The sequence below is a fragment of the Crocuta crocuta genome, unplaced genomic scaffold (genome assembly GCF_008692635.1).
Source record: "Crocuta crocuta isolate KB4526 unplaced genomic scaffold, BGI_CrCroc_1.0 scaffold3, whole genome shotgun sequence".
Lineage (NCBI taxonomy): Eukaryota > Metazoa > Chordata > Mammalia > Carnivora > Hyaenidae > Crocuta > Crocuta crocuta.
The window spans coordinates 10535783-10553117 of record NW_027529934.1 but is presented as its reverse complement, the minus strand read 5'-3'; the positions used below and the strand labels follow the sequence as shown (position 1 = coordinate 10553117).

Genomic DNA, 17335 nt, shown 5'->3' with positions numbered 1-17335 from the left:
CCTACCCTCTTCAGTGTGGCCTCTTCTCTACCTTTAGTTGTGGAGCTTGTTCTTCTAGGCTTCAGGTCATTTTCTGGGTTATTTGTGATGTGTGTGTTACCTAGTTGTAGCCATGGGATGAAGTAAGCTTAACATCTCTCTTACTCCATCTTCCCAGCACTGGGAAATTTTTTTCTCTTTTAAACGTTTATTTAGTTATCTTTGACAGGGAGAGAGAGAGAGAGAGAGAGAGGGAGAGCACATATGCTCGTGAGCAGGGGAGGGGTAGGAGAGAATCCCAAACAGGCTCCATGCTGTTAGTGCAGAGCCTGGCGCAGGGCTTGATCCCATGAACTGTGAGATCATGACCTGAGCCGAAATCAAGAGTCACTTAACTGACTGAGCCATCCAGGTGACTCTTTTCTTTTTTCTTTTCTTTCCTTCTTTCCTTTTCAGAGGTGAGATCCTTCCTTTTGAACTTACATTTTTTTCCAATTTTATTCAGATATAATTAACAAAATCTGTGTAACTTTAAGGTATACAATGTGTATCAATGATTTCATATATGTATACAGTGAACTGATTACCACAATAAGATCAGTTAACACTTGCACCACCTCACAGTTACCTTTGTGTGTGTGTGTGTGTCTGTGTGTGTGTATGACATGAACATTTAAGGTCTACTCTTAGCAAATTTCAGTCATATAGTATAGCATTGTTAATTACAGTCACCACATTGTACGCTATTAAATCCCCAGAACTTCTTCATCTTTATAAATGAGAGTTTGTAGCCTCTTAATAACATCTCTTCATTTCCCTTACCCCCAGGTCTTGGCAAACACCAATCTACTCTTTTCTAGAGTTTAACTTTTTTAGATATCACATATAAATGAGATCATAAAGTTCTTTCTTTCTCTGATTTCATTTAGCATCATATCCTTAAGATTCATTCATGTCACAAATTGCAGGATTTTACTCTTTTGTGTCTGAATAATATTCTATTATATATGTATCACATTTTCTTTTTTTTAATTTTTCTTTTTTGAATATAGTTGGCATACAATGCTGTATCAGCTTCAGGTGTACAACTTGGTGACTTGACAAATTTATACCTTATGTCACAAGTATAGCTCCTGTCTGTTCCAGTGCATCACCATCACAGTATCACTGATTGTATTCGTTATGCTGTACTTTTTATTCCTGTGACTTATTCACTCCATAACTGAAGGCCTGGAGGCCTGTATTGCCCTCCGCCCTTCAGACATTTTGCCAAACCTCCTATCCCCTCCCCTTCAGCAACCATCTGATTTTCTCTGCATTTGTAGGTCTGACTCTGCTTTTTGTTTGTTTATTCATTTCTGGGGCTTTTTTGAGTGGAATCATATGGTATTTGTCTTTCTCAGTCTGGCTTATTTCACTTGGCAGAACACCCTCTAGGCCCATCCAGGTTATCTCAAATGCTCCGGTGTTGTCCTCTTTTATGCCTGTGTAATGTTCCATTATGTATAGAGATATGGAGACATATATCCACATATATATACACCACATTTTCCTTATCCACTTATCTATTGATGGATACTTTGGCTGGCTATTTTCCATAATTTAGCTGTTGTAAATACTGTAGTAAACAGGGATGCGTATATCCTTTCAAATTAGTGATTTTCTACTCTTTAGGTAAGTACCTCGTAGTGGAATTATTGGAACCTATGGTATTTCTACTTTTAATTTTGGGAGGAACTTCTATACTGTTTCCCAGACTGACTATACTAATTTACATTCCCACCAACCATACATAGGTTCCTGTTTTTCCATATCTTGGTCAACACTTATTTCTTATCTTTATGATTTTAACCATTCTGACAGGTGTGAGGTTGTATCTCATTATGGTTTTGATTTCTGTTTCCCTGATGGTTAGTGATGTTGAACATCTTTTCACGTGTCTGTTGGCCACTTATATATCCTCTTTGGAAAAATGTCTTCAGGTCTTCTGCCCATTTTATATTCAACTTGTTTTTTTGGTGTTGAGTTGTGTAAGTTCTGTCTGCATTTTGGATATTAACCCTTTATTGGATATATCGTTTATAAATATCTTCTCCAATTCAGTAGGCTGAATTTTTGTTTTGTTGGTTGTTTCCTTTGGTATGCAAAAGCTTTTTATTTTGATACAGTCCGAATAGTTTATTTTTGCTTTTGTTTTTCTCACCCCAGGAGACATATCTAGAAAACTGTTGCTACAGCCAGTGTCATAGAAATTACTGCCTGTGCTCTCTTTCAGGAAGAGAGATGGTTTCAGGTCTCACATTTAAGTCTTTAATCCATTTTGTGTTTATTTTTGTGTGTGGTGTAAGAAGGTGGTTCAGTTTCATTCTTTTATATACAGATGTCAAGTTTTTCCAGCACCATTTTTTTTTTTTTTAATTTCTGAGAGAGAAAGAGACAGCATGAGCAGGGGTCACAGAGAGAGGGGGATACAGAATCGGAAACAGGCTCCAGGCTCTGAGCTAGCTGTCAGCACAGAGCCCGACGCGGGGCTCGAACCCACAAACCGTGAGATCATGACCTGAGCCAAAGTCAGACTCTTAACCCACTGAGCCACCCAGGTGCCCCCCAGCACCTTTTTTTGAAAAGACTATCCTTTTTTTATTGTATATTCTTGCCTCCTTTGTCATAGATTGACCATGTAATTGTGAGTTTATTTCTGGGCTATTTTGTTTCATTGATCTATGTATCTATTTTTGTGCTATTTTTTCTTGATAATTTTTTTCTCAGATTCTCTTTTCTCTCCTCCAGGAAATCATTTTAGCTATATAGTGGATCTTTTAGATTGATCCTCTAATTTTTTAAACAAGTCTACTATTCATTTCTTTGGCATTTAGTTCTACTTTATAGAGATCCCTGATTGTTATTTTCCAACTCTCCTTTTTAAATATGGGTCATATTTTGTCTTTTTTTAAGCTACTTCGTATTTTCTTATTATTTCTTTTTTAATAGTGTCCTATTCTTGTTTCACAGATACAAAAGCTAATCTGCCCTAATAATATTGGTTATAGTTGAATATATTTTATATTTAGGGAAGGATAGATTTTTTAGTTTAGTTTTGTATTATTGTTGATGTTATTTTGTTTTAGTTCTTCTGTTTCCTATTTTTCTCTATTGTAATTTGGTTCTCTGTCATGGTAGGTCTCAAATGTCTGATGGTCTTTGGTTGTCCTCACTGAAAGTTGTTTGGAAACACTGGAATCAGGGCTTATATACTGATGGATTTTACTATGAGAAGGTACCAGTTTGCCTTGTCACTAGGGGATCCCTCAAATGACAATGACTGTATTAGGTCTTCTCTCTTGGGTTGGTAATTTTTTCTAGGAAAACCTTTGAATCTTCCACTCGCCTTCTAGGAGCCATGTGGGGGGAACAAGACTTGGTAGATCTTACCCTCCTTTTCTTATATCTCCTTATGCTCAACTGTGACTGATGCCCCTGGTTCCAGATCCTCAGTGGTTCAGCCTTACCCAAGATTGACTTCATCTTTTAGAACGAGGAAGCACAGAGCCCGATTGTCGGTATTAGAGAAGGAAATCCAGGGGTCTTAATTGAACTGATTAAAAAATTTTTAGCCAGACCTCTTTTTTGCAGTACCCCGAATACCCATCTTTTGAGATGATCAGTACGTTCAATTTTCAGGTCTTTCTGGAGTCCCACACTAGTGGGCTTGCTGTTTTGTTGGTAGCCTGTCTGCCTATTTCACGCTTAGGCTTTAACATTCTCTGACCTGCTAAATCATTTATACCCTGGTGTACCTTATTTCCACTTCTAAAATTTTATTGACCTCTCTCATCATCTTCTGTTACCTCCTCTCCCATTTTATTTATCCTTGAGTTTGATTTTTATTCCTTTGTCCTTATTTTAATAATGCTTTGAGATCACAGAAAGTACGTGTTCAATCCACTGCATTTAAATAGAAATCTCCAAATATTTTTTTTAATTCCTCGTCTAGAATTGTCCTCACAACCTATATAATAATGACACAGGCATACTAGTTTTCTTTCTTCCTTTATCCCTTCATTTTTTTTTGCTACTAGTAACTTGACATGATAGCCCTGACCTATCAAAGACAGAATTTACTATTGCTGACCTAGCATTTAGAAATCCTAGGTAAGGGGCTTGGGAAAAGACATAGGTTGGTATGATAGGAGTATTTTGTAAATGCATCAAGAAACAAGCTAATAATGGGGCGCCTGGGTGGCTTAGTCGGTTAAGCGTCCGACTTTCGCTTAGGTCATGATCTCGCGGTTCGTGGGTTCGAGCCCCGCGTCGGGCTCTGTGCTGACTGCCAGCTCAGAGCCTGGAGCCTATTTCAGAGTCTGTGTCTCCCTCTCTCTCTGACCCTCCCCTGCTCACGCTGTCTCTCTCTCTCCTAGAAATAAATAAAAATATTTAAAATAAATAAATAAATGTTTAAAAAAAAAAAGAAACAAGCTAATAAAAATTCATGTGTGTGCTGCTGCCTGCCTGTGGTAAGTGGGTGTAACTGACAGAAATGTAAATATAAATTATCCTAATTTGGATAATACTGCCTATAGGTTTTATAATTTAGTTATTTAATGGTCCCAGGGAAGACTTCTTGAATATATTCATGTAATGTTGGAACATAGTTCTCAACAAATCTAATGTTGATGATAAGGCTTAGAGTTAAATAATACTGAAAAGTAGGTCTAATAAAAATAGTGAGGGAAGCCTGCAAGTAAATCTAAAATAAGATCTCACATCTGTGCATTATGGCATTTAATTCATTGAATAACAGTGATATTAGATAGCAATGGGCTGTAGACTTATGGCCCTACCACTGAAATTCTGAGTTCTGATTATCTAGAAATGATTGATCAGATCAGGCCATTTCTAAGAAAGTGAATGATAACCTAGGAATGTCCTGTGGAAAGTTAGCTGGAGAGAGTCTGATTTAAAATGACGATTTTGGGGCTTAAGTGAACTGAATAGTCCATAGTAGAATATTGCCCCATTTTTGGAAACAAAGAATAATGCTAGTACTTCCCCAATTTCTTTGTGATTATATCAGGTCTCACATTGTTCTTTAAACTGAATTAAGATTCTTCTAACCTATATTTGGGGGGCTGAATATGAATCAAGCCTAAGGAGTAATTTGTTTTCTTCCGAACTGCAGAAGAAGTAAATGAGAAATGCCTTTATTTTGATGGGATGTTTGTTACATTTATTAAAAGTCATCAACCTTTTCACATAGTGTGTAAATTTTATTGCATGTAATTTATACCCCAGTCAGTTGATTTTAAACAGGTGTCTTGTGGACTTCTAAGGACTTTCTCCTACTTAAATTATTTCATGGAGCATAGTGACTAAAACCTAGTAGAAGTTACGCCTCTAATTAGCCATTTGACATGGATTTCTATTACCTCTCTTAAGCTTTAATTCTCTGATCTGGATAATTGAGATTTTAACAGTACCTACTTCAAAGGGTTGTAAGGATTACATTTTTTAAATGCATTTAAAATACTTAGCATAATACCTGGCACATAGTAGATCCTCATTATATAGTAGCTGCAAATTATTAACAATTACTATTTACATTGTCATTTCTCCTTTGAGTTGTCTTTTTATAATATTTTCACAGAAAACCCATATAGACAGCTGCCCTGTAACTGTCACGGAAGCATGCCTGGAAAGACAGCAATAGAACTTGGACCTCTCTGGTATGTGCTTAAGCGTAAGATACAGATGGTCCCTGACTTAGGATTTTTTTAATGTATTTATTTATTTATTTTTTATTTTATTTTTTTCACTTGTGCTCTCCATGCCTGGTTTTATTTTTATTTATGTGTTTATTTTGAGAGACTGAGACAGAGAGCAAGTAGGTGAGGGGCAGAGAGAGAGGGAGACACAGGATCTGAAGCAGGCTCCAGGCTCTGAGCTGTCAGCACAGAGGCCAACGCGGGGCTCGAACCCACGAACCATGAGATCACCACCTGAGCCGCCCAGGCGCCCCGACTTAGGATTTTTGGACTCTACAGTGATGCAAAAGCAATACACATCCAATAGAAAGTGTATTTTGAGTTTTGATGTTTTCCCATGCTAGCAATATGCAATATGATCTCTCCATGATGCTAGAAAGTCACAGGTCCCAGCCAGGCACGTGATCATGAGGATCAACAACCAGTATGCTTAACAACCATTCAGTTTCTTCACCTTCAATACAATCAGTAAATTATATGAAATAGTCAACTTTATTATAAAATAGACTTTGTGTTGGATTTCTTTTGCCCAACTGTTAGCTAATGTAAGTGTCCAGAGAATGTTTAAGGTAGGTTAGGTTACACTATGATGTTCCAAGGGTTCTATTAAATGCATTTTCAATTTAAGGTATTTTCAACTTATAATGGATCTTTCGGGACATAATTCCATTGTAGGAATCATGTTAAGGAAGATCAGTATTCAAAATTGATTTACGTATTGATTTAATTTATGTGTGGTAAAAGAACAAATTTCAATTTAATTTTTTTTAAAGTCTAGGCAAATAATTATAGCTCTTCTAGCCCTATGAACCTAGTGTTTTCTGCTTTCAGATTTTTCAATATCATTATTCTCAAAAGTGTGTGACACTGCTAAGAGACAGATCAGAGAGCCTGGCTTATCTGCAAACTAGATTAATCCATTTCTGAATAGTACGAATGAGGCTTATTTTCAGCTGACAGTTTGTACAACTAGGATGTGATTATGAAATGATCACCATAACTTTTTTTTTAATGTTTATTTTTGAGACAGAGACAGAGTAGGAGCAGAGGGGCCAGAGAGAGGGTGACACAGAATCCAAAGTAGGCTTCAGGCTCTGAACTGTCAGCACAGAACCTGACGTAGGGCTTGAACTCCTAGACTGTGAGATCGTGACCTGAACTGAAGTCAGATTCTTTGACTCAGCCACCCAGGCGCCCCCATAACTTACTATAGAAGGGTCAACTGATACAAGAGGTCTTCAAGAAATTAGTTTCAAGTGAGAAGAGCATGAGAAAGTAAATGCTTTTGTTTTAGGTAAAGCTGTTTAGATGGGACTCACCTGCAAATATTTCCTCACTCAGAGCCATTGTTCATGTCTCTACTCTCATGTAGTCTCTTCCCCTTTCCCCAGATCCAGTTCATATTCTGTCCTCTTTGACGTTTCTAGTGCTTCAACCCCAGATTTCTAAATTCCATTTATAAATCTCACATTGATCATTCTTTAGACACTTTAAAATCATAGATCTTTTCATATATATTTGCCAACCTAATAGTAATAGCTGTCATTCACTGAGGATATACTTAGGATTTTATGTGTGCTATCTCATTAATTCCCATAATAAGTCTGTGAAAAGTTTTATCTTCTATTTTATGATGAAGAATAGGAGACTCAAGAGCAGTAATTACTCAAGATTACATGGATAGTAAGTGGTGGAGCCAGTATGAGAATTCAGGTTTATCTGACTTGGAATCTCATATTTTGTCCATTATAGGTCATTCTCAAATGGGAAGTAGATCAGACTTACCTTGTGCCACTTTTTAACTAAATCACGATCACCTGTAATTCTCCAATACCTCCCCCGTCCCACTCCACTTTGCCATACACAGATTGGATTAAGATTTACTATTACTGACAGAACATGCATTATGAAAACTTGTCTATCACACTGTGTGCCTGTCTAGGTCCTATCTAGATTTATAGGCTTTTATAGGATAAACACTGGCTTTTAGACTTTGGTGTATCTTCCACCCCCATATGTACCACAGGGCTGTACTCTTATACACCTTACCTGAGTGCTCAATAAATTCTTTGTTGATTTACTGTGAGTGAAATTTCCACGGCTAATCCCACTAACTTAGGGAAATAATATGATAAAAGATGTGGGCAAATAGAAAATAATTTTAAGTTAAACCATAAATTCTTGGGATGCCTGGGTGGCTCAGTCAGTAAAGCATCTGACTTCGGCTCAGGTCATGATCTCATGGTTCATGAGTTCAAGCCCACGTCAGGCTCTGTGCTGACAACTCAGAGCCGCGAGCCTGCTTCAGATTCTGTCTCCCTCTCTCCCTCTGACCCCCCCCCCCCCCAAAAAAATATTAAAAATAATAAACCATAAGCTTTTTAAATTTCAGCATTTACTCCATTTTATAAATTTAGTTGTGATTAAATTATGGAGACATTCCTTTTTTTTAAAGTTTATTTATTTTGACAGAGAACATGTGGGGTGGAGGGCAGAGAGGGAGAGAAAGGGTACTCAACATGCAGAGCCTGATGCGGGCTTGCTCACATCACAAGATCATGACCTGAGGCAAAATCAGGAGTCAAGTGCTTATTAACCAACTGAGCCACCTGGGTGCCTGGAGACTTTTATTTTTAATAGACATTTCTCAACCCAGTTCTCTATATTTTTATTTTTCAGGTCAAGTTCCCTTTTCAATACTGGATTCCTGAAAAGAATGCTCTCTGAATCTCTTCATCATGGTTTAGATGACATTCAGACCCTAATAAAGACATTAATTTTTGAATCAGAATGTACTCCTCAAAGTCAGTTTTCAGCTCATACGCCTTCAACTCTCAAGCAAGGTGACTTATATTCAGGGCCTGAAATTAGTAGCAATTTTATTAAGATATATATATATATATATATATTTCTAATTTTAGTAGATTAAAAGAACTAAAAGTCTGTTGTGATTTTATTTCCCTATACCTGCTTTTCAGAAAGAGAAACCATAGGTAATTCTAAGAAAAGTGTGGCCAAAAATTTTCCTAATACCCATGGAAACAATAAGCTGTACACTTATTGTTCATTATAACTGTTTTTGTCTTTTCTCTGGTGTAAAATAGGCTTTTGTAGTTTTATCCAGCTATTGACACAAGGATGGGTCTATTAGACATTCTCTTGCAGCCCGTTTTTACCACAGAATCTTCTCTTTCATAAAAGCAGTGTGTATAGAATTTAGGAAGCTTTTATTCAAAGTTTGAATTGTTGCTTAGTTGTTCTGTAAAATATTGTTATCCCTGTGTTTTTATTTTAGAAGAATGTGGTGTGTTTATTAAAACTACAGATGATACCACAGCAGATAACACTGCGCCAGGTATGTATGTGTCCTGATATATATATATATATATATATACACACACATATATATAAATAGGTATGTATTAGTGTAGAAACGCAGATAGAAGGGCAGGAAGAGATTGCTTTGGTGGCCTACTTTAAAATGCTTCTTTATCCTGTTACACTGACAACATAATTATAATAAAGCTTGTTTATCTGGCATTTGCACAGTTCAAAATTTCTATTAACATGTAGTTGTTCACATCTTATCTGGTGATCCCCTTGAAAGAACTAGAAGACCTTGAAGAACCATGTGAACCAAACTAAGCTCAAATTATATTTGATACAGTTATAAAGATTCAATTTTATTCTAATTCTTTTAAACTTTCTCATCAACATATATCACAATCCCATTAAGTAGTCAGAAGACCCTGTTCTCTGGCTATTAAGAATTTACTGTATGGCCTTTCATAAATGTGGCACACTTTAAAAGATGGTTGTATTAGGGATTACAAATTTGTATCCAAGGATTAAGATTTATAATGTCAGTGTCTTAATGTGTAAGGTTTTGCTTTGCTTTTTAAAAGACAGCTTAGATTCTAAATGTGTTCTGAATACTTAAAAAGAACTAGATAGTGTTAAGTCAGAGGCACAGAACAGTGCCCTTTCATGTCACTAATGTTATTTCACAATTACAAAGCTAAAATATGTTCCCAATTTTCTGAAATACTACTACTTACCACACTGGTATTTTATTACTAGCTTTTGAGAATTTAAATACTTGCCTGAGATAGAAATACATTTTTCGTGTAAGTTTAAGGCCAGGTGACTAAAGTCAGAGTAAATTTTTGTCAAAGTAAATTGAAACCATTGTTGCAATAGTTGTTCACAAGCACTGAAATTCTGAAGAGAGTTTTTGCCGTAAACTAAATTGGGTGATCTCAAGTGCCTCAGTGAAACCCCGTACCATATTCAGTTGCTTCCTTGTGCTACGTCTCACAAGTAAAAACTTGCCGCTTTATGTTTCTGGTGGGAGGGGGAGGGGATAGACTGGTTTTGCTTTCAGTGTATATATGTGCTCAATTTTTTTGTAACTAGCCCAGGCTAACGTGACCTCTACCTACACGGGAGGACAGTCGGAGGGCCACGTCCAGCCAGCGCGGGAGGATACAGTGGCCGACAGGGTTGAAATGTCAGGGACAAAGGAATAGAATTACAAGCTATGATTTTTTTTTTAGTTGCTCAACATGTTAGTGTTGATCTTCAGAGACAAGAAAACTTCAACTTCTCTTAATATATGTGGTTTAATAACTACTAAATGCTCTTTCCAACGGTCATGTTTAGTTGGCATCTTTAACTAATTTTTTAACGTTCAAATCACCTACAATGTTTTATTCTTACTGTGCCGGGGTGAATGGACATTCTGGTGTATCGCAGTAAGCATTGGACTTAAGAGCATTACTTTACTCCTGTTTGTTGTGTAACCTCAGCCAGGCCACCGCCTTCAGCAGAGGTGTCTTACATTCTTTTTAGAATAAGGTAAAATTTAAGTTTTAAAAATAAAGTCTCTGAGCCGTTCTTATATATCAATATTTAAGTCTTTCAGAGTAGAAAATGTCAGGCCAAAAAGAATCATTATTAAGGTGTTCTATCTGATTTTGTGTATGTGTGTTTCAGGAAAAAGAAAAGGTAATGAAACAATCACAACTTTAGCCAAAAGGCAAAAGACTGATGTCAGTACCGAACATCCTCCCTTTTATTACAACATCCACAGACACAGCATTAAAGGAATGAATATGCCAAAGTAAGACAACCAGTGAATGGCAAAATGTGTATTTTTATATTTTAATGACATTGTGATTTACATAAAAATACAGAACCTCATTTTTGTTTCCTTTCCTTCCTGCAGGTTGAAAAAGTTCTTGTGCTATCTTTCTCAAGCAGGCTTTCGAGTAAGCCGAACTCATTTTGACCCAATGGGTGTTCGTACAGATGCACCTCTGATGCAGTTTAAATCGATCCTTTTAAAGTACAGCACCCCTACGTACACGGGAGGACAGTCGGAGGGCCACGTCCAGCCAGCATCCGAGGATACAGTGGCCGACAGGGTTGAAATGTCAGCGAATGACAAAGCAGAAGCAAGCAGTTGCAGAAGATGGTAAATGGAGAGAAGACTTACTCCAGATGTCTGTCTAGATGGCCTGATAGTTCTCTCTACCAACTGTAGTTCCTTTTCTATTCTTTTAATTCAGTGGGTAAAAATAAAATACAGTGCTGTTTTCATTCAGAAAATTAGCAGTTTCTAACTTAGCTAGTTTGGGAGCTTTGCTTTCCAGGTTTTTCTTACTGCAAAGAAAACTTAAAATTTTAATGAAAACATTTCTTACGAAGCCAAGTTTATGACTGAGATCACCCTACCATTTAGTAACTCAGAAAACTTTCACTTGCAAAGTGTTTGGAATTTTATGTACTTTATGGAATCCTTTACTGTTCTCAATCACATGTCTACTTTAGACTGATGTCTTTCTGTTTGTAGCACACAAAATGAAGCCAGAAGCCGTTTACACATTAAATTACCTGAACAGACCAATGCTCTTTCATATCACTAATGTTACTTCACAATTACAAAGCTATGTTCCCAATTTTCAGAAATCCTACTTTTTTTTTCCACATTGATCTTTTAATTTATTACTAGCTTTTGAGAATTTAAATACTTGCCTGAGATAAAAACACACTTTTCTTGTAAGTTTAAGGTCAGATGACTAAAATCAGAGTAAGATTTTGTCAAAGTAAATTGAGACAATTGTTCTAATTGTTGTTCACAAGCGCTGAAATTCTGAAGAGGAGAGTTTTTGCTGTAAATTAAATTGGGTGATCTCAAGTGCCTCAATTAATGCACGTACAATATTCATTTGCTTGTTTGTGCTACCTCTCAGAAGTAAAACCTCCACCTTATAAACTTATGAAGTGAAGATTTTTTTTGGGGGGATGGGGGGAACGGCAGATAGATTTGCTTGTTTTTTGGTATGTGTATGTGCTCATTTTTTTGTATAAGTAGCCCAGGCTAACATGACTATGAAAATTAGTAGAAACTCCATTAATAAATATTGTTCTTGCTTCATTTGAATGTAAAAGTTTGGATAAAAGGATTTGTTACAAAGTTTAGATTTTTGTCTCAAGGACTTAATCCATATTTATACCATGAAGTATTTCTTAGAGGAAGCAACTTTTTACCCAAGCAGAAAGCCTGGGTAATGGAGAAGTTATAACTGAAAAGTTTTAAAATACACTATGTAAGAAAAAACGCACACCCATGACATATATAAAGATCCAGGGAGTGAGATCAACAAAGTATATTTGCAGAAATAAAAATAATCTCTTTGTGTTATTACAGCATAGTCCTAGAAGGATGTGTTTTCTCCCATTAATATAATCATATTTAAAATAAACAGGTGACCTGCAAGTGAGTTACCAGAATGGCCAAAAAACCCCTGTAATTCTTGCCAGTTAAAATTATTACAGATGAGCACAGAAAAAAATAAAAATTATTACTTTTTTTGTTGATAGACTTAAAACTTACTATAAATCCAGAAGGCAAACCAGCACTTGGACCATCTGTCCATATCGTTAAATTATCAGCCTCAAATTCTGCCAAATACTTATCAGCATGACATATTTTGACCAGTGATAAAGTTGAGCCCAAATTTTATATGGAAACATAGAAATTACTATTATTTAAAAACTTACATTGTGTTTTAATTTCACATACACAGGAAGATTTTCAAAGAAAGGTATGGTGGGAAATAGTTAGGAACTCCATTAAGGTAATGTATCAACCTAAAAAGGAAATACTTTTAAAATTCCAAATAATGCTACATTAGCACCTTGTCCCCATTAACAACTGTGGTAGTTTGGGGCCTGCAGATGTTGAGTGTATTGTAAAATAATATCAGTTGAATTCCTCCATTAAATTTTGACTAAGACAGGAAACCAGTTTTTACTCTACCATCAGGAAGCCAGTGTGTTGACTCTGCTAGTCGCTTTTGTCACTCCCCTAACCATACACTCGAGAAGGAAGTGTATGGAAGGAAGAAATGGAGTTGGGAGCCAACGTGGTGGATTTGGGTTAAAACCCCATTTATCACCCGAGTTCATTATCAGACTTCACTCTGAATAAATGCGTGATGTTCTGGTTTCCAGAAATTAGAACTTAAGACCAGTTCAGTAATCCCAAAAGGTCTAGGAATTTCTTTCCTCAGTGCGTGACTGCTCTGGCAAATGGCCCAGGTTACTTTGGAGGAGGCTAAGAGGAAGATACATACTACATCCTTGTGATGTTTTGGCAGGGTCCTTTCTCAGAGCACTCGGAGAGTATGAATTAAATCGGGACTGGAAATTGCTAAGGTATCATGTAACCATAGTGGCTCAAGTCAGACCTGTGGTTTTCAGTTACAGAAATCAAGGAGGACCACTCTGGCCCTTTGGATCACAGGACGAATTGGCCAAGGCCAAAAACAACCCCTATGTGAGACTATACTCCTCAGCCTGTTGGTCCTGCTGCCTGTTACAGTAACTGTAGCCATGTCCACCTTTCTGGTCTAGCAGTTCAGGGAACTAGGTTTCTGACACTTTGCTCCCTGGACAGTGTTCAGCGAATAATCATCTTCCACAGGCATCCCTGGCCAATCGACATACCGCTCACGGATGCTCTGCTCACCACTGTATTTCCCAAGCCTACGTAGAGAGAGCTGACCAGGCTCTCATGAGATGGATAGTGAGACAGTGGGTGAGCAGATCACATATATTACGTCCTCTCCAACATTCCCCCTTTTAAATCTTTGATTTCCTTTTCTCTACATTGTATCACAGCACTTCTAGCATCTCACCTCCAGTTTAGATGGACCAGTCCTGAGTTTTTCTTTCAATCAAGGAAACAGAACCACATCCCACTGTTAAGCTGACAAACTGAGCCAGAATTTCGGGTACAAGTGTACCCATATCAGTAATTTAACCCAATTTAGAATTACATGCCTACAAGATCCAACATAGTCTATTTCCACAGGTATACTCCACACATCATTAGCATATATGATCAAAAAAACATTCTTTCAGGTTATACTTTGCATTAGTCTCCAAGGACATGCTGGGATCTGACTCTCTATCCTGCAGGCAATAACGGATTGTAGCTGTACAGCAGATAGGCTGCTTTTTGCAAAGTAACTAACTCCTTGAAGTGAAGTTAAGGGATCACCTGCCAAGGCAGCAGACGTCCAATGCGTTTTTCCATTTTCAGTGAGGGTCAGTGGAGTTTTGGATTTAGGACATTCATTCATCCAAACCTTTCTGAAATTTTAATTCCAATTCAAGAATATTGCTGTTTGCTTACCAGTATATCTATACTCACTCAAAAGACCACAACCAATTCAGCCAATTTACTGGAATAAACTTTCTATCCAGTATCTCAGGCTTAAAGCTACAGGGGAGGTGGAAAAGTGAACACCTTGCAATTTTAGTCTCCATACAGAGACTGACTTTCCCTCTTTAGGGAATTCACAAAACCCAGGAAGAGGTTACAAAGGCTGAACATGTTTAAAAAAAAAAAGTGGGGGCATCTGGTGGCTCAGTCCATTAAGTGTCCAACTCTTGATTTCAGCTCAGGTCATGATCTCACGATTGGTGGGTTCCAGCCCCACATCAGGCTCTGTGATGACAGTGCAGAGCCTGACTGGGATTCTCTCTCCCTCTCTCCCTGCCCCTTCCCTGTTCATGCTGACACACTCTCTGAAAAGAAACTTTCAAAAAGTATGAATAAAAAAAAAGTGCCTGCATCTGTCTACAATACCTTGTCACCCATCGCAATACGATCTCTTTCTCTGCTGCCACCCTTTCCGCGCCACGAAAGGACCAACCCCACTTCTAGCCCAAACATCCTTTTCTGGCTCTCGAGTGGAGATAAGACTGTTAACTTTACAATAAAGTGAGTAAACTGAATTATCCCCAAACTGCAAACTTCACCCTACTTTATGTTATTGAAGTGGGATGAAAAAGAACATTAGATCATGTAGGCCAAAGAATAAAATTTGCCAAGTAAAAACATTTCCTAGGAAGTGGCATATTAACTGCAACAGCTTGTAGTTAGGAGATTTAGCACCACTCAGTGTGGTTTTTACACAGATTATATGCTATAACTTGCAGCAAGGCTAAGCAAGATTTGTTCAATACCATTCTAAAACTGGCAAGTGAAAGAGCCAGGACCCAGCCCCAGGCTTACCTCAGTGCGCTTGTTTTTAGCCACTTCGTGATCTACCTTCAGCAAAGGAAAAACATATGTAAGACAGAAGTGTAATTGCAAACTTGACAAAAGGCAGTCCCATAGAAAATTCTGGTAAATATTACAAAATTATAGTTAATCACTGGCCTCCTGCACATTTTCTATCTGAAACCCTTTTCACGAGTATACTTCATACTCGATCATCATCTATACATATGTAGAAAGCACTTTCAGCTTCATTTCCATTTTCTACTGCCAAGATTTTCCCAGAACAGTTTTTGATTGATAGCAAAATCATGGCCAGCGACAACTCCAGCATTTCTAGGGACTCTGTTGGAAGGGAACAGAGTCATCTCACCGATAAGTACGGGGGCCCCTCCACTATGCCTGGTGTCCCAAGTCTCACACAGCTCCGGTTCACTCTAGAGAACCACTTGCCCTTAGCCTGCTGGGACAGCGGAAAGATAGTGATCTGGTGGGAAGGGAAAGTCTCTGCGGGTCCAAATACTCCTTAGACACACCATTCACCTCTCCCATTGTGCTGGAAAGGCAAGCCAGTCTCCAATTGGTAAGCCTTTGATCTTGAATTTATAGCCTCCAGAACTGTGAGAAAATTAATTTCTGTTGTTTAAGCCACCCAGTCTGTAGTACTTTGTTATGGCAACTCTAGTAAATTAATACCGCCATGTAAAGTAGAGACTGGTACTGCATGTTATATGCTGGAAGAAAAAGCACTTAAGATTTTGAGGAGTTCAGGGGCGCCTGGGTAGCTCAGTTGGCTAAGTGTCCCACTTCAACTCAGGTCATGATCTCACGGTTCATGGGTTCAAGTCCTACATCGGGCTCTGTGCTGACAGCTCAGAGCCTGGAGCCTGCTTTGGATTCTGTGTCTCCCTCTCTCTGTCCCGCACTTGCTCTCACACTCTGTCTCTCAAAAATAAAAACATTTAAAAAAGAGGTTTTCAGAGGTTCATTTGAAAGAAATTTAGTGTAACTTAACACTGAAGACAACTCTCCAATTACACCCTGCCAAAATAATCAGTTTAGCTACACAACTAATTTACTTGCAAGTCAATTCCTAATTAAAATCAAGAAAGGAAATTTGTGATTTCTGGCTTTAAATTTCCGAAAGTACAGCAACTAGGTGAGAATCTCTTTAACAGGAAGGAAATATAAAGCCATATTCAAAAAGACCATAGTTTTACACAAAATAAATAAATATATAATCTGGCATAAAGACAGTCTGGAAGTATGAGAATACAACATTAAATGTTTAAGCTGGAAGCAACTCTAGACACTAATACTTACTTGGACCCAAAAGGCTAGTATGGTTAGACCAGAATATGCTAAACAGCACAGAAAGACGTTTGTAAAAGACTACTTTTCTAGAAAAAAAGAAACTTTAAAAAATAACCTTATTAAGGGAGAAGGCACCTACCATAAAATGCACACTTTAACAGCATTAAGGAATGGTTTCAGGGATTTAGAATATATTAAGTTGTGCAAGTATCACCACTAATTTTAGAGCTATTAATTTTCACTACTCCAAAAAGAAACCCCATATCCACTCCTCCCCCAACCCTTTGGCAATGACTATTTTCTGTCGGCCTCTGGGAGAACACTACTACATTTTCCTGGAAGAAGTCTTGTATTAACTGTTCTAAGTTAATGGATTTGGCCTGTTAGTGGGTTTTGTTTTTCAGATGTGTCTGTATTCCGAAAGATAATGATTTGTAGTTTTCTTGTGATACTTTTGTCTGGTTTTGGTACCAGAATAATACTAGCCTCATAAAATAAGCCTCATCTAGTTTTTGGAAGAATTTATGAAGGAAAGGTTTTAGTTCTTCTGTAAACATTTGGTAGAACTCACCAGTGCAGTATCTGGGCCTGAGCAGTTTTCTCCGTGGGAAGCCTTATCACTAATTCAATCTCATATTCAGATTTTCAACTTGTTCTTAAGCCAGTTTCAAAGCCTGTGTCTTTCTAGGAATTTGTCCATTTGATC

General features: G+C 37.5%; 1 protein-coding gene across 1 annotated transcript in view; it reads left to right on the top strand.

Moving 5' to 3' along the window:
- TRMT1L (tRNA methyltransferase 1L) overlaps nt 1-12224 on the top strand; it is a 42570-nt gene extending 30346 nt beyond the window's left edge. The window contains 5 exon segments of the mRNA XM_077763269.1: nt 5624-5702; nt 8421-8584; nt 9037-9096; nt 10737-10863; nt 10969-12224. Of these exon segments, the coding sequence (XP_077619395.1) occupies nt 5624-5702; nt 8421-8584; nt 9037-9096; nt 10737-10863; nt 10969-11221 (683 nt within the window). The 3' untranslated portion in view covers nt 11222-12224.
- The last annotated feature ends 5111 nt before the right edge of the window (nt 12225-17335 follow it).